We start from the raw sequence: 26,620 nt of genomic DNA on the forward strand, positions 1-26,620 counted from the left end.
ATACACTAAGCCTCTCTTCCTCCATCAAGGCTCAAACGTGATCATTCAACTTAAAGCTCATCCTTAATGTGTACGAACTTGTTTAAATATCAGCCACTCCTTTGTCAGATGTGCCAACATTTACCTGTACAAATCTGCCCATGAGTATCAACAAAGCCTGGTAAAAAAAAAAAATACAGTATTTTCCGGACTATAAGTCGCACCAGCCAAAAAAAGCATAATAGAGAAGAAAAAGACATATATAAGTCGCACTGGAGTATGAAATGCGGTTGCAAGTGTGAAAATGACAAATAATGTCACATATAAGTGGCTCCGGAGTATAAGTATAAGTATAAATATAAGTATAAGTCACAACCCGGCCAAAACTATGAAAAAAGGTGCAACTTATAGTGCGAAAAATACGGTATAACTCCAGGTAAGTTTTTACTATCACTTATGTGTAATTATCTCATTACTATCATGTTGTATGTGATACTTTATGGTGTTATTATCATGTTAATATTCGTTCATTAACAGCACAGTTATTTTATGGCAGCACGCAAAAATAAATTAATTGGATTGCATTCAGATCTTACAAAAAAAAATATTCTCTGTGTGAGTGACATGGTTTAAATTGTCGTATTCTATGCTTTTTACACACATTTCATTCCATATTTCTTAATTTTTTCTTATAATGTAGTGCACTTGGGTCCCGCTCATTTACATAATCAGTCATGCTACAAATGACCTCAAACGTTTAATATGCAAACTGTGCGTGTGTGTCTGGTCGAGGGCCCACCTTGTTGAGAGAAGGACTGCTCAAACACACACTTGTAGAGGCTCCGGAAAGAGGCGCTGAGGTCCTCGAAGTCAGAGAAGCAGAGCGCCTTGTCCCTGGCTGTGTCCGGGACAGGCAGACCAGGCAGACTGTACTGGGGCGCGGGGGCGGGGGCCTGAGGGGGGTCCGGGTGGCTGCTCACCTGTGGGACAGAGACACAGCCAGAGATGGAAAGTGGTTCAGTGCTTTTCCAAGATAATCAACGCATTATTTCACTACTAAGAGCAAGAATATGACGTATTTGTGCTTCAGTTTAACAGGTCTTTTTTAAGAATAAGCTGCAAGAAACGTAAATGTTTAAGTCATTTTGTCAACAGGCACGCCACGTCAAAACTGTGACATAACGCGGACCTAAATCTGAACTAAACCAGGACTAAACCAGGACTAAACCAGGATTAAACCAGGACTAAACCAGGACTAAACCAGGATTAAACCAGGTCTAAACCAGGTCTAACCCAGGACTAAACCATGACTAAACCAGGATTAAACCAGGACTAAACCAGGATTAAACCAGGATTAAACCAGGACTAAACCAGGACTAAACCAAGACAAAAACCAGGACTAAAAAGGACTAAACCAGGACTAAACCAAGACTTAACCAGGATTAAACCAGGACTAAACCAGGACTAAACCAGGATTAAACCAGGATTAAACCAGGACTAAACCAGGACTAAACCAAGACAAAAACCAGGACTAAAAAGGACTAAACCAGGACTAAACCAAGACTTAACCAGGATTAAACCAGGACTAAACCAGGACTAAACCAGGACAAAAACCAGGACTAAACCAGGATTTAACCAGGATTAAACCAGGTCTAAACCAGGACTAAACCAGGACTAAACCAGGTCTAAACCAGGACTAAACCAGGACTAAACCAGGTCTAAACCAGAACTAAACCAGGACTAAACCAGGACTAAACCAGGTCTAAACCAGGTCTAAACCAGGTCTAAACCAGAATTAAACCAGGTCTAAACAGGACTAAACTAGGACTAAACCAGGACTAAACCAGGACTAAACCAGGATTAAACCAGATCTAAACCAGGACTAAACCAGGTCTAAACCAGGTCCAAACCAGGACTAAACAGACCAGGTCCAAACCAGGACTAAACCAGGACTAAACCAGGTCAAAACCAGGACTTAACCAGGACTAAACCAGGACAAAACCAGGACTAAACCAGGACTAAACCAGGTCAAAACCAGGTCTAAACCAGGACTAAACCAGACAAAACCAGGACTAAACCAGGTCTAAACCAGGTCTAAACCAGGACAAAACCAGGTCTAAACCAGGTCTAAACCAGGATTAAACCAGGTCTAAACCAGGTCTAACCCAGGACTAAACCAGGACTAAACCAGGATTAAACCAGGACTTAACCAGGACTAAACCAGGATTAAACCAGGATTAAACCAGGTCTAAACCAGGACTAAACCAGGATTAAACCAGGACTAAACCAGGACTAAACCAGGACTAAACCAGGATTAAACCAGGTCTAAACCAGGACTAAACCAGGACTAAACCAGGATTAAACCAGGACTAAACCAGGACTAAACCAGGACTAAACCAGGACTAAACCAGGATTAAACCAGGACTAAACCAGGACTAAACCAGGACTAAACCAAGACAAAAACCAGGACTAAAAAGGACTAAACCAGGATTAAACCAGGACTAAACCAGGACTAAACCAGGACAAAAAACAGGACTAAACCAGGACTAAACCAGGACAAAAAACAGGACTAAACCAGGATTTAACCAGGATTAAACCAGGTCTAAACCAGGACTAAACCAGGACTAAACCAGGTCTAAACCAGAACTAAACCAGGACTAAACCAGGACTAAACAGGACTAAACTAGGACTAAACCAGGACTTAACCAGGATTAAACCAGGTCTAAACCAGGACTAAACCAGGACTAAACCAGGACTAAACCAGGTCTAAACCAGGACTAAACCAGGATTAAACCAGGTCTAAACCAGGACTAAACCAGGTCTAAACCAGGACAAAACCAGGACTAAACCAGGACTAAACCAGGACTAAACCAGGATTAAACCAGGTCTAAACCAGGTCTAAACCAGGACTAAACCAGAACTAAAAATCATCACGAACTGAATCACACCAGCACCAAACAAGGATCAGAGTGAAAATATTGAACTATTGACATATCGTGACACTAAAGTTGGTGATACAGTGGCAATATCGTGGGCTGCCGTATCGATATATCGCCGTGGGTCATTTTTGGCATAATTCCCCGAGTTTGTTTAAAGAAAGGAAATATTAACATTTTCACTGTTTTGACTATTAAAATGGGTGTGTTTCATTTTGAGTCTGTGCAGGCTGAGGTTTAACAAAGATGTAAAAAATAGTGATACGTCATAGAATATCATGAGCGATATATCGATTATCGCGCGTATCGCAAAATCGTGACATTATCGTATTGTGAGCCGTGTATCGTGTGTCGCAGCGAATCATAAGGGAGACTGTGATTCCCAGTCCTACTGAAGAGTACTGTACATGAAAGAATATTACAAAGTATAAATAGGTCAATCTCTGAATTTTGTTTGCACTCCATAAATGTTATTAGGAGCTAGTAGTGGGTAAACAACAATTGAGCTCCTGGTGCCTGAACATGACTTTATTTCTGTCTACATTTCATTCACATTAATTATGAAGCATCTACCCTTAAGTGGAAACGTCGGAAGCCAAATAAAGTACTTTGAATTTGTCATATAGGAGCGCGGTCTCTCTTCAGCCTCAATCATCTCGTCTCTGTCACATTCCTCTCCGAGAAAACACAGCAATTTACCGTGATCAAAACGTCCAAACATCAGACACTTTTGCTGACAGGAAATCACACACAAGAGGCTGTATCACACTGACCACCAAATACCACCTCATGAGTCATCTGCTACTTCTACTACAACTTCTGCTACTTCTACTACTACTACTACTGCTCCTGTTGCTGGTACTACTGTCTCTACTTCTATCAATATTAGACGTTATTAAAATGAATATCTAGTTTTTAGTTTAAGAGCAACTCCGGCCTTGAAGTTCTTTTGTAAATAATATAAAGTCTCCACATTTCTAAATAAATTAATTTCCTATATGGTTCTTCATCTTTATCTCATTTTATTGAAATTGTTTTCATTAGAATTGTGTCAGGTCTTCAACATTGACATTCTAGTATACTTTAAAAAGACGTATCTAGAACATGAAGCATCAACAATGGAAATGATAGATGGATACCACCTGTGGAATGTGCTCTTGGCTGCAGCAAAAGAAATAATAAATGAAATGACGGGGACGGAGCCGACTGTCAAAGACTGGACTGAAACAACTTTATTTACAGAATAGAAAAATGTACTTCCATTTTGAACTTAAAAATTGACACATTTTCCGAAAACTGGGACAGATTGGACCGATACACGAGGCGACCTGTAACTGACTGACATGTTTACTTTTTTGGTTTAAAAAAGGGACTAACAGTCGCTTGAGTTCTCAAATCGGCAAAAATCCTCTATTATTCCTTTAATACATCTATTTTTTTCACACTCAGATATTTTATTTTTCCCGTTTTTATATTTTAAAAATGTTATCCATCAAAAGTAATCGGTATTAATAATAATAATAACTTTTATTTATATAGCGCTTTTCAGTGACCCAAAGACGCTGAACATAATAAAAAAAGGGGGGGTATTTACAGACAGGGGGGACAACACGTACAGAACACATTAATATACAGATAAAATGAACAAGACAGACGAAGTAGAGAGAAAAAGATGGGGATGTAACAGGGGGTAGAAGAGTAGGCAATGGGGTAGAGGAGGCTAGGGGTAGGGGAGGTCATAGGCTTGGGTGAAGAGGTATGTTTTTAGGCGGGATTTGAATGTTGTGAGTGAGGGAGAGTGGCGGACAGGTTGGGGGAGGGAGTATTGCTTTTACAACATGACAAAAATACAAATTTAGAACTATTACAACTACAACTGTTACAAAAAACAGCAGTAGCTCAGTTGGAATCCAAAAGGTCGGCGGTTCGAATCCCGCTCTCAGATCCACTGGCTCACAGGGAGGTAGAAATGTGACCATGAACCATTTAAAACAGCTTTGTGGCCACAGCATTCATCATTAATCCATTCAAACACAGGGCACTGCTGTTGTGTCACCGGGCAAGACACTTTACCCACACCACCTAGTGCTCCATTTGTCGTATGCGGCGGGTTACAACAGGAAAAACATCAGTCCAGTCCAAAACCTGGCCAATCATCGTAGCCTCCCACAACAACACAGAAGAATGCCTTTGATTAGCATACGGGGACATTAAGGTTAATTGGTTACAAGAAATATGCAAAAGAAAACAGCAAAATTACAGGGGAAAGCAGGTCACCAAGTAAAGAGGCTCCACTAACCCTCTAAACCCTCTAAACCCGACCGGATTAATCTTCTGAGAGATGACAAGCGAGCCGGGGGCGACGGAGGTGAAGGAGCGAGCGGGGGGGAGACAAGATGGCCGCCAGACACGGAGGTTAACGAGCTGAGATTGCGCTGACCTTTGCGGGAGCAGGTGCAGCGGTGAACGAGCGCGGGAGGAGGAGGGTCGTAAAAAGAAGAGCAGCTGTTGGAAGGGAAAATAATGGCGATCTCGGGTGTACTTCTTGTGGAGCGGAGCTGACGGTAAAACTGGTCCGTACCAGACTGTAAAGGGGACGGCTAATCGAGGCGCCAGTTTGAAGTTCATTAAAAAAGATCAGAAGTCGTAAAGGCCACGGTTGGGGTTTGGTGCGGTGTTGGAAGCAGGTGGGGCTGTGGTTGACTGAAGATATTCTAGGTGGAGGAGATAAAGCCTGTTGGATTACGAGGGTGTTGGTGCGGCAGTGGATCGCTCACGAAAATAAAGGCAATTTTAAACTTGCATGAAACGCATTCATTCTGACCCCAAGAGCTGCTTTTGCAACATAGCTTTACAGACGAATGATGCTCAACGAAAAGAAAATTGTGTACTGTCTCTTTAAATTGTATTCTCTTAAGTGAAAAAAGGCTGATTGAGATGTTCAGTCGTCATGCATGATAGAGAAGAAAAAAACATATATAAGTTGTACTGGAGAATAAGTAAAATGGTGAATAGGTGTACGTATGCTAACGCTAACACCTTCAGCTACATGACGTATGCTAACGCTAACACCTTCAGCTACATGACATATGCTAACGCTAACACCTTCAGCTACATGACGTATGCTAACGCTAACACCTTCAGCTACATGACGTATGCTAACGCTAACACCTTCAGCTACATGAGGCACAGACAGAACTGTGGTAAGTGTCTGGTATGTTAACGTAACATATGAACAGTTATTCAGATAACTATAGCATAAAGAACACGCTAACAAGTTTAGCAAAGCATCAGTTTTACCCCAAATCACTAAATCCACTGAATTCTTCTTCCTCTGTGTCACTTCTAAACAACTCCACAAACTCCAGAGGAAGAGGAAGTGCAGATTCTTCTTCTGCATCGCTTAGAGCCTAGAGCGCCCTCTTGTGGTCGCCAGTGTTAAAATAACGAATAATATCACATATAAGTCGCTCCGGATTATAAGTCGCACCCCGGCCAAAACTATGAAAAAAGGTGCAATTTATAGTCCGGAAAATGCGGTACGTTTTTTTTTTTACTGTTAAAGACGTGGTCGACTGAGACACCATCAGTCGATTAGGCAAAACCACATCAATCAATAAGTGCTCGCCCGTCGTATACACACCGGGCTGATCGGTCATATATAAACGTCCCCATGTTGAGCGCCGCGGGACATTCCCAAACTCACCGGAGTGTAGCCGTGTGCGCCGGCCCCGCTGCCGCCCACCGTGGACATGCTGTTCAGGTTATTCAGGTTGTTTATGTTGTTGATCGTGACCGAAGACATGCTCTGCTCCGACAGGCTGTTGCTGAGGCTGCCCCCCAGGCTCCCGGGACTGTGGCTCCCCTCTGGCTCGGGGTTGTACAGCGCCACCTGTAGGGGAAGCATAAGACACATAGCGCTTGAACAGACGGTCACGAAAGAGAGGAGCTCGACATGCACTGAAAAAAACATCCCACTTGAAACAATCCCACCACCAGAGTGTAGCGCCAAAGCCTCTAAATGAAGTCTTTCCTTGTGTTTTAACTTCAGAATAACACAAAGTTGACGTGGCATTTCTACAAACCGACGAGCGCGGGGATCTCGTCTAGTGTCCCAGGATCACAGGGCTGTTAAAAGTCATGCCTGCGAGTGAGCTTAGTTCAGTTCGACGCCTGTGAAGCAGAGCAGAACCACGTACCCTCAGGCTACGTTTAATTGTAACAGAGGGAACGCCACGGAGGAAGCGAGCGAGGTTTAAAGGCGCAACATCCAGACACAACCGAGGAAACAACTGTGTGGGGTTCTGACTGGGGGGCCTGGACGATGCGACGCTCGGGTGTCCAGGATGAGTTAAACCAAAAAACGATTGCACGGTTTTCTTTTAAAATGTCTCGACGTCCACAGTTACCAACGATGTTTTCAGAATCAAATCAGAATCAGAAAAGGGTTTAATGAACAGAATTCACAAACATAGGAACTTGTCTTGGTGATTCGGTGCAACATAAAACAGTGAACAATGAATAAGTCAAAAGAGAAACAATTAAAATCTACTATGGGATAAGAATAACAATAAGCTATCAGATAAAAAATAAGAATAAAGATAAAAAAAATAGGCTTAATATGTACACACGGTTTCAGTTGTACAGATATACATATGGAGTGCAGAAAGTGAACAGTGCAGTGAGTGATTAAATGATGGTTAAAATGACAGTGTTAAGAAGTTCAAGTTAATTTCCATTCAAATCCATGACAGTCCCAAAAAGCATTGATTTCAGACACACTTTTGACCAACCAAAGCGTCCGTGATTGTCCCAACGGGGTCATTTTAGAGTAAAAAAATCATCAAAAACACCGCCGTGTTCAAAGTGCCTTGTGCCGACTGTTCCATCATTGTCAATTAAATGGATAAAAACTTAGATCCAAGGCGCAATCGACGCGTCCCCGAACTGAGTCGAATCCCCGCAGAAGGCTCTGGAGTGAGCCTTGAGAAGCGGCATCTGCAGGCTGTGCCACCTGTCTGAGCGCGTGGGCAGATATCGCTGACGCCGCCGCAGCTCCTGAGTCATTGTCCTGAAATGTATAGTGGTGACTAACAGCATCTGAATAGTGTTTTTTAAAGCGGCGAGTCTGTCCAAGGCCCGGCCGCGCTCTCCTTCGTCTTTGTGTGGAGAGAGAGCGGCGTAAGGTCGTTTCTTTTGTCTACGGGTTTTGAACGCCGCTGTCCAAATGTAGCCGGGGAGACCGGATGGAAATGTGCGCCGCTTTATGTTTGAAAAAAAGCAGTGATTAAGAAGCAGGTGTACAGATGTAGAAGAGACTTGTTAAATGTTTTTAGTCTTCATGGCCGTCTGAAGCGTAAGCCGTAAAGCAGTTACATCTGTTCAAATTCCCAGTACTTGTGAGTTTTACCAAATGTTGGGTCAGTCGTTGGCCGTCCAGTTGAAAGCAATAAACACTTACGAGCTCAGATAACAATAATTAGTAAAGTGAACAAATTTAAACTGGTACTGAAGAAATGCATAGTTTTGGTGTCCTGGGGGTGTGTCTGTCACCACAAATGAATGATTATAAAGTACACTAAATTATTATTATTTTCATTATTTTTAATTAAAGGTGCTGTCCCTAATTTTTACTGTTTTGAAACATTAAAAAAAGTACTTCATGAGTTCAATGTTTGCATGGAATAAAGTCAGATCTGTTTTCCTCAGTACATATTTACTGTAAAAACATCTATTTGGGTTCAAATGCGACCGCAGCGCTTTCTCTATATCTACATATAAAGCGTTTTGTTCTTTTATTAGACAGAATGCCGTTTAGCATGCTAATGTGCGTTAGCTTGAAAAGTGAAAAGTCCTTATATTATGGTGATTATTTAGGATGCTGTTAATGCATTAGGCAAGTGAGCACTACATGTGGACTGCAGTAAAGAGTTTAAAATGAATTAGTTCTGTTTCAAAACAGTAAAAAAACAGGCATTGTTCAAGTGCCACAAAAATATTGAAATGTACCTGGTCCTAAACATAGTTAAAAACAAAGTCAGATTTCAAAATGTCAAGTTTCTCAATAATATCTTGAAAGTTTATCATATAAAATGATTACCTTGGATGTAAAAAATAAATATACAGTTTAATTTGGCCTGATTCTGATTGCTTTGTGAAGAGTTTTGTATTATGTACAATGTATTATTATGTAATGTATTATGTACAATGTATTATTATGTAATGTAATATGTACAATAACAATGCAAACATGCTGACTTAAATACTGACTGATTTTTCAACAAGTCAAACAATGTTGTACTGTTGAGACTTTTTAAATACATCAACCAAATAAAAGTTTAAATATGGTGCTTGAATACTTCTAGATAGAGAATATTTACAAATAAAGTGTATAATTGATGGAAATTGAAACAGTTTATTCTCTCTTGACATTTCCTTTAAGAATGCCATTGTCTTTGTGATAAAAGGTATTTTCATGTGCTTTAGAGACTTGCTAGTCCAGATAAAAGATCAAAATATGATTTTTTATTTGTTGTTGTTGACCATTCATGGTTAGTCGATTCATTGCTGCAGCCTGATTGATATCTGTTCATTTCCTTAACGTGGTTCAGTGCTGTACAGTGTGTTTTGGATCATAGACAGCACAGATTTCTGGGAAGGTTTCAAAGAGAAACTGGCTGGAAAAGTGGAGTAAGCACTAAGCAGTCTGCTCCAGACCGCACACATCCTGGAGCAGACAGTACAGAGCATATGTCAAAGGTCAGAGGTCGGAGGTGAGACCCGAGCAGGGTTTAAAGCAAACGTCCCGGAACAGTTTGACATTTGAACCAGAACTGTCGGCACACCCAGTCTACAGCTGAATATGTCTTCTTTTCACATTTCACTGTAAATATGGAACTATTTTATTCCTTCATTTTAACATTCTTATATTATTTGTAGCGACATAAGCCAAAAACATTCTGGATCTACAATAAAAGGCATATATATATATATATAAGGGGGTACACGATATATCAGCCCAGCATCGATATCGACCGATATTCATGTCATTGTGTAATATTGGTTTCAGTCCAAAAGCAGATATCAGTCCACGATGCTTTCACTCTGGTGATGAAAGAGTTAACTCTGTTGTGCCTTCAGAAACAGGAAGAAAACAAGGACGAAAACGGCAGCTCGGTGGACAGAGGCTGCTATATTCTAATAAAACAGACTGTAAACTTGAATCTGTCTTCATCCTGAGTCAAAAGACCCAGACCCACAAGGTGACAGACTTTTAAAAGCTCCAGAAAAGTTTTAGAGGAAACTTATCATCAAATATAAGTGCAACGAATTCACTCGTGACACGCGATAAATACAATGTTTGACTAGTTTTCCTCCTAAATGATCAGTTTAGACATGTTTACTCTGAATAAGTTTAATGTGAGCGGTTTAGAAGAGACAGAGTGTGATCAGACACAGAGTCTGAGGAGGAGAAACTGTAACAGCAGCAGAAGCACCAAGACGACACACTGACATCAGAGGTTTAGTCACTTTAGTCTGAGAAATCATCTAAATAACAGTGTGAAGGATCATGTGACTCTAATAAAGAATAATCATACTATAGCCTAGAGCCGACATATAGCTAAACATAAAGGACATGATGTGTTCTGACTGGTTCTACACATTTTAAAGTAGATCTGATCCTTATTTAGAATACCAATTAGTTTATAGCTTTTCTCTCTTTGATAAAAAAATATATAAACCCCCAAAAAACAAGTGTAATAACCCTTTAGAAAATACCTGCCTAATATCGATTATTGACCAAAGCTTCACATGCATTAGATAATAATTCTAATAATAATTGAAAACATTAATGATGAAAATAATTGCAAAACATGTGATACAAATGCTCCATCCTTTGTTTAGGTACGGCCCTTCTGAACTTGCATTACTTATGTCTTTGTTTCAGAAGTTTAAATCATGTATTCATTGAAAAGCACACATTACCTTCTAAAAGTCAGGAGTTTGCTCATTAGGATTGGCGTTATCTACTGGCAGCAGAGGGGAAACAAACAAAAGCTAGCTTGCCACGACATGTTAATATATATTTATAAAGAACGTATTCTACCTTTGACACCGCTCATCAGATGCAGTGTTTTTGTGAGGCTCAGAGAAGGAGCAGACAAGATCGTAAACAGGATTAACAAATGAAATATTGACGAGGGAACGATCTTAGCGCGTGCCTTTAACTGTGAGCCGGTGCCAGTCAGGGCTGTGCTCAAGATATCGATATCGTGACGTATCGCGACGGACACAGACATGCGTATTTATATTTTCAACATCAAGTCATAGGAAATTGCTGAGTTCTACACTTCTGAACCGACAAACTGCAGAATCTGAGGAGCTGAAAAGGTGACTTCATCATAGGACAGTTGCATTCTGAACTTTAGGACAGTGTGAACATGAGATTATTATGCATTTTGTTATTCTACTTAATCGAAATATATTTTTTGTAAACTTTCAGCTCCGGTTTTAAAGGACAACCATGGATCGGGACACTTTATCCCGCTCCCTGTCTGCGGTTTGTACCTTGTTCGTGACAGAGTTGATGCCCAGTGTGGGGGAAGCTCCTCCAGACATGATACAGTCCATCCTCAGGGACTCCGACTCCATACTGTACGGGGTCGATGCCTGAAATGTAAAGAAAAAACGCATGTGTCGACGTCAGTGGAGAAGATTACCCACCAACCAAAAGATTGTTCTGCTACCGATAAATATAGCACGCCGTTCATTTATCTATCTTATACGGCTGAATTATAGACAATGTTTTGTGTTTGGAGCTAATGGAAGCAGTACCATATTTTCCGGTGTATAAGGCGCACCAGCCAAAAAATGCATAATAGAGAAAAAACCTGTATAAAACACATATAAGTCGCGTCTTTTTAGGGGGAATTTATTTGATAAAATCCAAGGCCAAGAACACCATTTCATCTTGAAAAGCAATTTAATATAATAACAGATGAGAGAACATGGTGAATAGGTGTACGCATGCTAACACTAACACCTTCAGCTACATGACGTATGCTAACGCTAACACCTTCAGCTACATGACGTATGCTAACGCTAACACCTTCAGCTACATGAGGCACAGACAGACCTGTGGTAAGTGTCTGGTGTGTTAACGTAATATATGAACAGTTGCTAACATGCTAACAAGTTTAGCAAAGCATCAGTTTTACCCCAAATCACTAAATCCATTGAATTCTTCTTCCTCTGTGTCACTTCTAAACAACTCCACAAACTCCAGAGGTAGAGGAAGTGCAGATTCTTCTTCTGCGTCGATTAGAGCCTAGAACGCCCTCTTGTGGTTGCCAGTGTGAAAATAACAAATAATATCACCTATAAGTTGCTCTGGAGAATAAGTCGCACCCCGGCCAAAACTATGAAAAAAGAAAAAAAGGTGCGACTTATAGTCCGGAAAATAGGGTAATTGTGAGGTGGTTTTGCTCATCATTAAGGCACAGAGCTGTAAACGTGACTGATGTAAGCGTGGAGTGACGGAGCAAACGAGGAGGCAAATTCAAAGTGACAAAGGTTAAAGGGAAGCCATGACTGCTGCTTGAATGAGCACCTGAGTCACCACGGAGTCTCCTCAGGCTCACGCAGGGAGAAGACGCTGCGGACGCTAAATCAAAAACCACAACGCTCACGTTCAGATCATAGTACTTTTATTCACAAAAATGTACAATTGTGGTATTCAAACTCAAGAAGCAGTGGAAACGTTAGAACTAGTGGCAGCACTTGTGGTAATAGCTGCAGTTATAGTAGTGACGCTTCTTTGTTTATATGTTTGTTTTGGTGGTATTGGTGCTATTAGTGATAGTGATGATAACAGCAGGAAGAATAACAGTACGTTTGTCTTGGTAAATGCTACAAGACAATTAGCTGAATATTAGTGACTGTTGTATGGATGGGTGATATTGATATAAATTAATATCTCGATCATCGGGATGTCACGATTACAATTGTGATTATTCAGGTCATGATAATGGAAGAGCGAAACAATATTCATCGTGACAATTTTAGATGCAAAATTTTGTGTTTTTCCTTCAGGCTATCGACCAAAAATAGACCTAAATGTAAATAACTCTTTATTCTCAAATTTAACTTTGTTTTGTCTTTCAGAAAGATCATCAACACGGGAACGAAAAGAGAATTAAATATTTCACTGCTGTGTGGTCTCAAAAATCGTTAAATCTTGATGTTTTTCCTCAATAATTGCAACACTGCCATTTGATATTGTGACATCTGATCGTGATAGTAAGACGCTATTATATCACTCCGGCAGAAATGTGTTAAACATGTCTTTAAACGTAATTAAAAAAATGTCCAATTACCGTAATAAAAAATAAATAAATAAAATAAATCACCTTATACCCTTATTTGAAAGTTTTTTTGGAGTACCGTAATTTCCAGACTATAAGTCGCACCTTTTTTCATAGTTTTGGCTGGGGTGCGACTTAAACTTATATTTATACTTATTATGAAGTATATACTTTATGAAATGCGGTTGCAAGTGTGAAAATAAACAAATAATATCACATATAAGTATATAAGAAGTATAAGAAGTATAAGAATATAAGTATAAATATAAGTATAGTCCGGAAAATACGGTATACGTTTTTTCTTCTCTATTATGCATTGTTTGGCTGGTGCAATTTATACTCCGGTGCGACTTATAGTCCAGAAAATACGGTATTTTTCTACTATAATCGATACACTCAATAGTCACATTTTGATATATTGCCCTTCTTAGCAATAGAAATCAATCGCAGTAGCAGGCTCATCAGTGTAAGGTAATATGAGTAGTATATTTGTTGCAGTACAGTTTTGGAGTACTTTAGTATATTTTAGTATAAAATATAACATTGATGGGAGTGCATTCGGTTACCCCCACACGCGAGGCAGAACGAGGGGCTGAAGTCGGGGCGTTTTCTTCAGTCCTTTCAGAGTTCACGACAGCCGCATGCCTCCTCAAAACTGCTTACCGTAAGAGGATTGATCGCCAACAATGCAATCTGTAATTTATGATAAACTCGAAGGGGAAAACGGGCTGCTGGTTTTGTGATGTGGCGGTGGAAGGATGCGGCGCAGAGGTGACGCGGAGACGAGGAGGAAACAGTATGAAAGGTTATTAGGTAAAAGTTCATAAAGTGTAGACGTATGAGAGTGTTTAGCTGCTGAGAGCGTGTATATGCAGCGTAACTAAAGACATGAGAGGTTTAGCCTCGCCGTTTCAGGATCAGCAAAACAAACGTGGCTTTAATCTTACAGTAAATGTCAACTAGGGTTAAGGTTGAAAAAAGAGCATATCATTTAAAGATAAAAGAGCCTTTTATTGTCTCTCAAGGGGGAAATGCCAGTGTTGCAACACAGATTAGGAACACAAGTAAAATAATAAAAATAGAAAACTTTGTTAAAAATAATACTTAAATCTGGTATAAATATAAGTAGAGCAGGAAATTCAAATACAAATAATTTGACACTCTTATTTAATAATAATAATAATAACTTTTATTTATATAGCGCTTTTCAGTGACCCAAAGACGCTGAACATATATAAAAAAGGTGGCTGTTATACAATATATCTCCTATATTTTGTAAATATAGTTAGTATATTTTTTCTATTTTACTGTACGATAGGGACACGCGCTGGAATAGTTTTTTAATTCAACTGTTTTTGACTTTTTTCGGCTGGATTTGAGCGTTTTTCGTTGTTGTGTTGTTGTGACGTGAGCTAGCTCCGAGCGAGCCCACCAGCCCCCCCCCCCCCCCCCCCCCGCGCCCTCCAGCCGCGCTAAAGTACTGCGTGTCGTCGGTACACGTTTATATACACGTTTATATGAAAGAGGAACTTCACGAACGATCGGGACACGCACTGGAATCGCTTTAAATTAACTTGTTTTGACTTTATTCGGCTGGATTGAGTGTTTTCGTCGTGTCGTTGCGATGTGTCTTGGCTCTGAGTCCCCCGGCTCCGCCCCCGCCCCCCGGCTCCGCCCCCCGGCTCCGGCCCCGCCCCCCGGCCGGCGCAGTACCGCGTTTCCACAAAGGAGGAACTCATGAAACTGCGGAGAACAGTCGTCTTACCCGGAGATCGTCACGTTATCCCGTCGCAATACTGACCTAACCTAATACTGATGTGCAATTCTGTCGTATGTGCAATTGCTGTTGGAATTCATGTGCAATTCATGTGCAATTACTGTGAAATTCATGTGCAATCTATGTGCTGTCGTGACACATATTCATGTGCAATTACTGTCGGGATCACATGACATGGTATTTATTTATGTATTTGTTTGTCTATGGGAGTTTTTATTTATTTATAGGAGATCTTCTACTGAAAGTGTTTTTCAGACTTCCTATAAGTGATCTGTTCTTCTGTATCTACCTCTGTATCTACCTGCGTTGCACCAATGAAATTTCCCCATGTGGGACAATAAAGGAATATCTTATCTTATCTTATCTTATCTTATACGGATAGAACATTTTGCACCAGGGATGATTGACATTATGTCACAGTATTGCACATGATTATAACAGTATTGCACATAAGTATAAGAGTATTGCACATGGTTATAACAGTATTGCACATGAATTATAAAAGCTGAATGACACATGTTCAGGGCTAAAAGTGTTTGTTATAAAGTCTGACAGCAGCAGAAGGAAAGACCTGTGAAACATCTCCTTCACACAGCGAGGGTGGATCAGTCTCTCACTGAAGCTGCTCTCCAGAGCGGACAGAGTGTCCTGCAGGGGACAGAGTGTCCTGCAGGGGGCGACACTCATGGTCAAGCATAGATGTGAGTGTAGCCAGGACCCTTCTGTCCCCCACCTCCTGCACCGAGTCCAGAGAGAGCAGTGCAGCAGGAGATGACGGTGTCCTCCACTCCGATACCAGGCCGATATGCAAACTGCAGCGGGTCCATGGCTGAGCTCACGGTGGAGCGGAGGTGGTCCAGGACCAGCCGCTCCAGTGTCTTCATCAGGTGGGACGTGAGAGCCACCGGCCTGAAGCTGTTGAGGTCTTTGGCAAGCTTTGAACAAGCTCCACCTTCTCCACCAGTGACGCGACGAATAGGCTGATTTCCCCTAAAATCTCTTACATGGCAACATTCAACTGGTGCAAAGTGCTTTCTCCACTAAACTTCTGGCTGAGAAGCTCTCCTACACTGTAACATCCATGGCTGCAATATAAAGTATTTTAAACTCACCAATTAGAAAGTGCTACTCAGACGTAGATATTTTCCCTGAGTGTAAGTGGGCTGCGTGCCTTGGCCTTTTGTGTTCCTTGCTTGGCCCGTTTGACAGCCTCCAGTTTGTCTGCCAGCGGTTCTACTGATGCGTGAGAGAAAGGGTCGGAGGGTCCATCCATGTAAAACGAGATGACAAGCCTCGGAATTAATTAATGTTTGTAATTAAAAAAAAAAAAAAAAAATAGAAGAAAAAAAAAAGTCATCGTTGCTGAAGAAAATATGTCTAACTGCAGCCGGAGGGCCTGCTGTGGTAATTAAGCAGAACACCAGCTCTCTCTCTCTCTGTCGCTCTTTATACCTACTTAATACTCCTCTCTCCGTTCTATCGCTTTTCTGCAAATGGACTTTTACCTTGATGTCTTCTTAAATCCCTCAAATTCCTCCCTCGTTTACCTTGCCCGTAGCTCACAGCCAATGTGCACTTTCTGGGCTCCCGAGAGGCCGTCGAGTTGCTGCAGCCGCAAACGGGGGAAGTCGACGTCGAAAACGAGCGGAGAGCAAGACGGAGGGAGTAATTAAGGATAAAATCGTGTTCGTGTCATGTTGTTCAGGTCCTGTGCTGGGTTATTTTCATAGTTTGGCCGGGGTGTGATTTATATGTGATATTATTTGTTATTTTCACAATGGCAACCACAAGAGGGCGCTCGAGGCTCTAAGCGACGCAGAAGAAGAATATGCACTTACTCTTCCTCTGGAGTTTGTGGAGTTGTTTAGAAGTGACACAGAGGAAGAAGAATTCAGTGGATTTAGTGATTTGGGGTAAAACTGATGCTTTGCTAAACTTGTTAGCATGTTCTTTATGCTATAGTTCTCTGAATAACTGTTCATATGTTACGTTAACATACCAGACACTTACCACAGTTCTGTCTGTGCCTCATGTAGCTGAAGGTGTTAGCGTTAGCATACGTCATGTAGCTGAAGGTGTTAGCGTTAGCATACGTACACCTATTCACCATGTTCTCTAATCTGTTATTATTTTTAAATTTCTGTTCTTGGTCTTGGATTTCATCAAACAAATTTTCCTCAAAAAATGCGACTTATACTCCAGTGCGACTTATATATGTTTTTTTCTTCTCTATTATGCTGTTTTTGGCTGGTGCGACTTATACTCCACAGCGACTTATAGTCCAGGAAATACAGTAGTTAATTATAGATATTTCCACCAGGTGAAACAAATGATGTGGTGGAGATAAAGTAGGGTGGCGAGGCGGAGAAGATGGAGAGGATGAGGTGCATTTGGATCTGCTGCTGCCGTGGAGATAGGGTTTTAAAAGACACACATGCATAATCTGTATTGTTATTGTCCTTTATACCTGCTCTTGAGTACAAAACTGATTTGTCTACAAACAACACACATTACTTTATATTAGTCAGGCTTTTTTCAGGACGAGAATTTAGTTCAGAGCTCCATCTACTGGCTTCAAAGTGAATTACACAGGGGAGATAAACAAACCTAGCTTGCCCCGGACCCGCTAATGCAGGCGTGCGGTTTTAACGAGCATGATTTTAATGGGAGAGCTGCTCAGAAGAACGAGTCTGGCGATAATTTATGGATTTATAAACAGCACAGAAAGTCTCAGAGCTCGGCGAGTGGACTAGTATTGCATGAAACGTGTCCTTTAACTAAAACGACGGAGCATTATGCAGACGTGTTAATGCCTTTGGTTTCATGTTCACATATAACATGGATTCATAGTGTAGTTTAGGCTGTTATAATGACTCTTCATAAAAGCAGCAGAGTTGTATCAGATCCGGTCGGAGGCAGCCAAACCCTGTGTCTCACTTTGAGGTTAATGACTAACATATATTTATAGAAGCCACCGCTGTCAGTCAGTGTACTCAAATCTACCTCTCATCTGCTCCCCCCGCTGCTCCTGTGGTAGAGGGAAAATTACCCAGCATGCACCCCGCTGCCTGTTTGATTTACTGTGTAATGTATTAGTGAGCGTATATTATTAATCCTGTAATGGCGATGCAGGCTACGAAAGTGTAGAGCATCTGATCTTACACGTACAGCCATAATGTTTCAGTTTAATGCAGCTCAACAGTCGCCCTCACATCGAAGACCACCGTGGTTCTGGAAGTCAATTCTCCAATCATTGACCTTTCATAAAATTCTAATGTTAAAAGTTAAAAGACACGATGGGGGGCTGACCAGCTTGTGGTAACTGAACTTTTGACATGTTTATTTTCAACTGAAACCTTCAAAGTTTAAAGAATCTATAACGGATCTGTACAAAATCATAGATCTTGTAGTCTTTAGTGACCACAGAGCTAATAAGCCCTGAGCAAACTTTCAAACTTTTAAAACAAAAATTGGGGGGATGTCCAGGCCCCCGTCACCGCTTCATACAAGTTGCATTTAGGATTTGGTTAAATATAGAGACACTGCCTGTTCCAAATCACCATTATTCATTTATTATGTATTTCATTGCAGTTATACACTATAGGACATTCAGAATATCTAATCAATTTTGGAACAACATCTAATTATACTTTTTTCTTTTTGTAATACAATTATTTTTTATCAATGTTCCTTTCTAAGATTATTAACACTCTACACTAAACTAACTGGACTTCAGAAAACTCTCTGTTAAAGATACACAACTCATTAGAATTTACCAAATGCAAAAACCTAAACATTCAAATTGCTTTTACGGTCATTTCCCCCCCAAACTGGCTCTTCTCCAGCTCACACTCGCACGTCACTCCAGTCCGCAGCCACTGCGCACAGCGGGGTGCTGCTTTCATGTGCTTTGCATCACTCACCCTCTCTCCAGACCGGGGCCTCTTCTTGGGTCGGCTGGGTACAGAGTCCTCTTTGGGATTGGTGTCGATGGCCCAGTACGAACCCTGGAGGACACAGCGATGGAAGGACAATGAGCAATGTATTTAACGGTTTATTGGTACGATTTAGCTCTGCTTTTGTTACGTTGCTGAGGATTTGGCATGTTTTTTCCCCTGCGTCTGGGTAGGCTTCCTCCTAAAGCCAGCGCCAATTTTCAAGCTAGATAATCCTGACAAAGATCCAGGTTCAAAATTAGAGATAGAAGGATATATTAGTCTTAAACTCCAGTATAGGCCCATATTTCAACTGTAAACTTTGTGTACATAGTAAGTCTATTTTCACCTTATCTTTATATTTCTTTAATGCGTGCCTCATTTGATATATCTTTCTTTTATTATTGTTCATTGTTGTATGTTGCACCGAATCACCAAAGCAAGTTCCAAGCCTGTGACTTTTGTTCACTGACAAAGGCAATAAACCTGTTCTGACTCTTTACTTGGGCTAAACGACAGACACAGGTTTTGTTTGTAGCATTAGCATATGTCCATCAGAAGGGGGCGCTGTATAATTCATCTTAAAACGTTTGTGGTGAAACAGGGTTGTGGTTGGTTTCTGGAAAATATATACTTTTCTTATGTAGAGCAGAGCAATGTACAGCAAAGCTCAAACTCAAAGCATCAAATCAAACAAAACAAAAGAAAACATGGGTCAACTTTAGGGCTGTGGCATGAATTGAATTGTAATCAAATGACAAACTATTTCAATTTATTTCAACCTGTCTTTTTGAATGAAAGGTCCACAGCCATGTTATTGTCAGTAAAAGCATGTGGTCTGGAGTAGAATTCAGACTTTGGCGAGGACTATTTGTGTTATTTGTTCCGTCGTGATCATTAAATAAAATCAAAATATCCATCTTTACGGATTTCAGCAATTGAAATCAAAGCTGAATAAAAAATGGCATTGTTGTTTTTTGCCGTATTGTGGAGAGGGTCTAACCTGTCCAATCAGATGATATTTATTTCACAAACTCTTGAGAATCCATCTGTGGGCCTGACCAATCACAGCGCAGCATTGTGGTCTGGGCTGAAGTCAAAAGGACTAAACAAACATGGCGACGCCGACAGACGTAATTTAGCCTATTTTAGCAGATTTACAGTGTGTGTTTGTTTGTTAAAAACGTGCACCTAGAAGTACTTTGTGTATTTGAGGATGGAGAAGACGTCTGTGCTTTTCTCTGACTGGATTAAACAACAGTTTGATTTCTCGGCTTGTTCCTGTTGTTGTGAGTGATGCACATATTCACCTGGCATGAGCCCGGTTAGGAAGGGTCTCAGGATGCTCCGATATGAATCTACATTTGAGCCGATACCGATACCCGATATTTGGCTCGCTCTTCTTCCATCTTAAAATTGAAGTAAAGATTACACTAACTAACTTTTCCCTTTAGTGTTTATCTGGAATATAAAATCCATGAACAATAAACAAACTGCTACATTTGCACTCTTCTATTTCCATCTTCACTCATTACTCTGAACAAAAAAAGACAAATCTGACGCACTAAAGCAGAAACATATTGACGCCAAACATTGGATTTGTTTAGCTATCGGTTCATATCGGCCAATAACACCGTAATAATTCATAAGCCATCCCTTGATCGTTCATATAAAGTCTGATGCCCATGTTATTATTTTCTTCAAATCATAGCAGATATTTCAAAAGCTATACATTTTGCAGGTAAAAAGTTCCACATGGTGTTTAACCTGCGACTCGCTCACAATCTAATCCTCCTCAAACTCCTGTTATTTCTCTGCCTTTCCTCGCTCTGCTCTTAAATTGGCGCTCCACTGAAAACCAGCAGAAACCCTTTTCAAACTCCAACCCTCTGCTGGAGCACATACAATAAGAAAAATCAATTGCTTTTAGATGTTGCTCTCCCCCACATACACGCCCTCCCGCTCTTCCCCTCTCCCGCCCGCCCCCGGCCCCGCCCGCCCGTTCAGAGGGGCCGGACTGGATTCGGTTCAGGTCTGATCTAGGCCACACACCCTCTCGTCTCTCGGTCCCACCTCGCTGAGCAGTACACAGCCAATTAGCGTTAGCACATGCATGATTTAGCTTCTCCTCTCGCTGCGTTTGCACAGAGGTGTGTGCAGCGCCCCCCCCTCACCCCCTCACACACACACAGCCCCCCAGTTTACCTCATACAGGGATATTGACCGGTTCGATCCAGGTCTGAATTAAGGTGCAGCTCAGGTCGGCGCAGGGCTAATCAGAGGGGAGCGCGCCTCTTTGTGTCTCTCGCAAGCAAACTATAGACCCGTACGCCGAGCCCAAGGATTTTAGGTTTGAATTATTTAAAGCTCCTTCCCTCTTAATTCATTTTTCAATGGCTCCCAAATCCCCGCCGCCGCCGCTCGCTCTCGCTCTCTCTCTCTCACCCTTTCGAACGGGAGCAGAGCGCAGCGAGTTCGATGAGAAGTTTCTTAGCGGCAGAGGCGGAGAGGACTGTTTGGTAAATTAGAGGTGAAGGCTGGGTGTCGGAGGATTTGTAATGCTAAGCGGTCGTCTTCCACGCCGGATCAAGTGTCAGCAAAAAAGGATGATAGTCAATTGTAAACCATTTTATTCATTTGTTCTAGGTAAGAATCGCCAGAAAAGGCGCTCAAGAGCAAACAAAACAATGTCTATAAAATGTGCAATAGCTTTTATTAGCTGATTATATGATGTGGTAGAAGAGCTGTCTTGAAATGATTGGTAAGATATTTTATACTCGGGTTACTGTGTGTAGTTTGCATGTTCTCCTTACGTCTCCGGTTCTGCTCTGCTCTGACTTACACCACAGCTTTCTATGATGAAAAAGGTGGACAGGACCAAAACTTTGACTCTTAAGGGAACTTTCCTGATTAAATTACAATAAATACATTCAATAAAAGTACATATTTAAATATATTTACTGTAACCACAAAGAAAAAAAAGAAAGAAAATGAATGTGAATATTAACAATGTGAAAAGAACATGATAATATATATAAATATATATATATATATATATATATATATATATATATATATATATATATTAATATGTGGAATAGTCACTGTAACCCTCACCATTTATCTAATAATGAAATAAAGCTGCTGCTGCAATGTCCTAAATTGTTAGAACCGTCGGTAAGCAGCATCGCTAAATCCTTAACTGTATCCAACCCTAGTTAGTGATAAAATACTTCATTATTAGATGCAAACAGCATGCAGGGGTTTGATTTCACAATGTATCAGGTCGCATATTGAAACATGGCCCAGAATCGTTCACAAAAGCTCCAGTTATCTGAAGTCTGAAGTGCAATTACACCTAAAAAAAGAAATTTCAGAACTTTAATATCAAGTCCGTCTTACGGCAAAAGGTTATTGGAGGTTACTATGGTCTGTACCGTATTTTCCGCACTATAAGGCGCCTTTAATTTTCTCAAAAAACAACAGTGCGCCTTATAATCCAGTGCGCCTTGTTTATGGATTCATTCTGGTTGTGCTTACTGACCTAGAGGCGATTTTGTGAGGTACACGTTTTGTTTCGCTTAATGCGCCTTATAGTCTGGTGCGCCTTATATTCGAAAAATGATCAAAAATAGACCATTCAATGACAGTGCGCCTTATATACGAAAAATGATCAAAAATAGACCATTCAATGACAGTGCGCCTTATATACGAAAAATGATCAAAAATAGACCATTCATTGACAGTGCGCCTTATATACGAAAAATATAAAAAATAGACCATTCAATGACAGTGCGCCTTATAATCCAGTGAGCCTTATAGTGCGGAAACTACGGTACTTCTAAGGATGACGTGGGAAAAATTGGTCTGAGGGTCCCATTTGGGTATAGTTTGGACACCCCTGGTCTACCGTGGAAAACCACAAAATCTACAACATTTCGGGGACCCACAGCACTTACTAAAACTAAATAAACTGAACTTCTTGCACGTTCTTGCCTTCTCTCCCCAGTTGTGAACTTATCTCAGCTTCCTCCCACTGAACGGGACGCAGGACACGGTCTAATAAAGCATGAACGTCTGGCATCTGCAACAAATGCGCCGACATATACTTATTATTCATTACTCCTGTACTGCATTATTACTGGGCCCAATCAATATGGGAAGCGCAGGCAGTGCAAAAAAGGCATTAAGAATTCACCACGGCGGCGGCGTGTGGAGCTTTTAAGACTTAGCGGAGGCATATAAGGGCATAGCTCGGCACGTGCGGCTAATCTTGTCTTATTTGTAAGCAGGATGAAGCGGGATTGCATATTTATCGCGGCTGAAGCGGTTTCTTTGCGGCGTTGAAAGAATACGTACTTTTCCGGGGTCGTCTTTGGAGCGAGGGACTTTGAGGAAACACTTGTTCAAGGACAGGTTGTGCCGAATGGAGTTCTGGAGAGAGAAAAAGACACAGAGAAAGAGGAGGTTAGTGCACTCTGAAGGCAGTTTAGTGACAAGGTGGAAATCGACTGGTACAAATCACCATCAGCGAGTCATCATGAGTTTGGGATCATGTTATGTTGTGGTTGTAGCTGTTCAGCCATTGACTTTTTGATCGTTGTACTATCAGATTTTTAGGCTCAGTATTTTCCGGATTATAAGTATAGTTTTGGCCGGGGTGCGATTTATAATCCAGAGCAATTTATATGTGATATTATTTGTTATTTTCACACTGGCAACAGCAAGAGGGCGCTCTAGGCTCTAAGCGACGCAGAAGAAGAATCTGCACTTCCTCTTCCTCTGGAGTTTGTGGAGATGTTTAGAAGTGACACAGAGGAAGAAGAATTCAATGGATTTAGTGATTTGGGGTAAAACTGATGCTTTGGTAAACTTGTTAGCATGTAATTTATGCTATAGTTATGTGAATAAGGCTGAGCAAAATAATATGTCTGTTTGCCGTAACCCGACCGACCCGGCGTGAAACTAGCTGACTAAAAAAATTAGGCCTCAGCATTTTGTTGAAAAAACGTCGAATTCTTTTATTTTTCAATTATTTCACCGACTAACCGACCCCTGGTGGTCACTCCGACTCAAAAAATGGCAAAATTTTGATCTTTTTTTTTTGCCTTCAAAGTAAAAAAAATAAGAATTTGCCTACCGACCGAGCCACTTGAAAAATGTTGACTCGGGTTACAGCAAACAGACAATTAATTTGGGGTAGCCTAACTGTTAATAATGTTACGTTAACATACCAGACACTTATCACAGTTCTGTCTGTGCGTCATGTAGCTGAAGGTGTTAGCGTTAGCATACCTCATGTAGCTGAAGGTGTTAGCATTAGCATACGTACACCTATTCACCATGTTCACTAATCTGTTAGTATTTTAAACGGCATTTCAAGATCAAATGTCTGTTCTTGGTCTTGCATTTTATCAAAAAAAGTGTGACTTATATATGATTTTTTCTTCTCTAGTATGCATTTTTTGGCTGGTGCGACTTATACTTCACAAAATACGGTAGTAGATTAGTACTTTTTCCACCTGCAAAGACCCTGCCACCTGATCTGCATAAATGAGTCGAGGGGTTTAGGGTTAGAGGCCGAGGTGAGGCTGAATCACGTGGACATCTGGAGCGACATTTACTCGCCGTGAGTGGCACGTTAGCGTCTTTGTATGATTATTTGCTCACATAAGGAGTAATTGTTAATCTGATTGCCTTTTATTGGCTTTCTTTGTTCAATTTTCTACTGTTCTCTCGGTTAAATCAGCAATTTTGTGAAGCCCGGCGAGGCGACTGCTGTTGTGATTTTTGAATCTACAAAAATAAATTGAACTGAAGAATAATAGTTAAACTCATCAACACACTATTGTGTATACTATCTTCACATACTTTTACACCAAATGTATGTCAGGCACAGCTGTCTGGAATCTGAACACAATAAGAAATATACAGATATATACAATGATATAATATACAAGGATTGAACAGAAATCACAAATTGAATCAAACCCTCAGGAAACAATAATATCAGCTGTTTATTATTATTATTATTATTATTATTATTATTATTATTATTATTATTATTATTATTATTATTATTATTATTATTATTATTATTATTATTATTATTGAGTATATTGTTTTTATTGCTCAGTATTTACTGTGTGTATCTTTTCTTAGAACTTTTGTGTTATGCTTTGGTGATGTATTTAAATTTCAGCTTGAATAATACAGATCATGAATTATACTAAATAACTACTTGATACATTCGACTATTTTACAGCTCATGATCTTTATACTCATTTTATGCTCATGGGGAATAAGGTTTACTCTGATTTTCAGGATAATGTGTCAGTATTCAATAGGATTATTTCTCGAGATATTTTTGCGAACCATATATATCACTTCAGGGTATTTTCTGAGTAAGTGAAGGTCGTCGAGGAGCAAAACAGTCACAAAGTATGCGACCGAGTATCTGAAGTAAAAAACAAGCAGACCGATGAATAATAATTGCTGATCAAAGCTACGCCGTGTGTAGCCTTGAATCAGCTTTCATCTTTGTCCGGACGAGACTTTTATTTCGTTCAAAATGTACAAAAGTTACAGCTTTGCAACTTTCTTTCTCGGCACACCTTTAACCACCGGATTTACTACTATCTCCTCCACTTCTGAAACTGGACATTCACTTTTAAAGGCAAGAACGGATCCATACTTTTCCGGGTCTATAATGAGGAGGATACCGACATCGGGTGTAATATTAAAAGCTTTTCTTTGGCTGTGTGTTGTGTACAAGGCGAGCCACAAAACAACAGGAAGGTAGAGCGCTGCTAACCTAAAATGAACCGGCCTTCCCTCGCGGCGCCGCTCTGCACTCATCTGCTGCTGCTAATTAATACCACTGCGCACCAGCACTCACACGGCACGGGAAAGTAGAAGTAGTTTCTCAAGAGTTTGGACTGGATTCTTGTTATTGCTCCAAAAACACTGATCTGTTTGATTCTCTGCATTAGAGCCGTTCGATATGGCAGAGGCAGAGGCATCAGCAGGACTGTGGAGACCCAGGATCGCTCTGCTGGTGAATAATGCATGGCATAATGTCATTTTATTGTTATGAGAAGAAATATTTCTATAATTTGTCCACATTATACTGGAAAACAACTTATTATGTGACCAGCTTTACTCAATCATAGTATCTCAGTTATTTGATTATATTGTTGAGTTAAAGCTGGCTCACCTGATATTTAAACCGTAAAAAGAAGATTAAAGTCTAAATAGATCCTCGCTCTCACAAACCATTTGGCACATTGTTCATATTCACATGCATACACATGTTTGTTTGTTTGTTTGTTTGTTTGTTTGTTTGTTTGGTGGGGACAGTGTATGTTAATGAACATGAAACACATGCCGTAAACACACTGGATCATAGCCATGCCTTCACTCTCACAACACTCTCATTCACATACAATTGAACATGTTTTTAGTTTTTTGGGGGGAAATCACTACCACTAGGTAAGAAACCTCGGCAGACACGGGGAGAACATGCAAACTCATCACAGAAAGACCCCAGTGTCTGCAAACATCTGGTGTGTGGTTGTGTGTGTGAATGGATGACTGGTTCCTTGATGTGAAGCGCTTTGAGTGAAGTGC

At 40.6% G+C, this 26,620-nt stretch overlaps 1 protein-coding gene across 1 annotated transcript in view; it reads right to left on the reverse strand.

Moving 5' to 3' along the window:
- The window catches only part of LOC140362621 (forkhead box protein J3-like), an 81,448-nt gene that overhangs the window by 21,029 nt on the left and 33,799 nt on the right, over positions 1-26,620 (reverse strand). Inside the window, exons 4-8 of the mRNA XM_072448726.1 lie at positions 23,351-23,425; positions 18,980-19,063; positions 11,484-11,585; positions 6,622-6,807; positions 779-959 (exon numbers count right to left, since the gene is read on the reverse strand). Of these exons, the coding sequence (XP_072304827.1) occupies positions 779-959; positions 6,622-6,807; positions 11,484-11,585; positions 18,980-19,063; positions 23,351-23,425 (628 nt within the window). The remainder of the gene's footprint in view (positions 1-778; positions 960-6,621; positions 6,808-11,483; positions 11,586-18,979; positions 19,064-23,350; positions 23,426-26,620) is intronic.

The sequence above is a fragment of the Eucyclogobius newberryi genome, unplaced genomic scaffold, assembly GCF_026437365.1.
Source record: "Eucyclogobius newberryi isolate DKJ021-1_F unplaced genomic scaffold, fEucNew1.0.hap1 SCAF_17, whole genome shotgun sequence".
NCBI classification, from domain to species: Eukaryota; Metazoa; Chordata; class Actinopteri; order Gobiiformes; family Gobiidae; genus Eucyclogobius; species Eucyclogobius newberryi.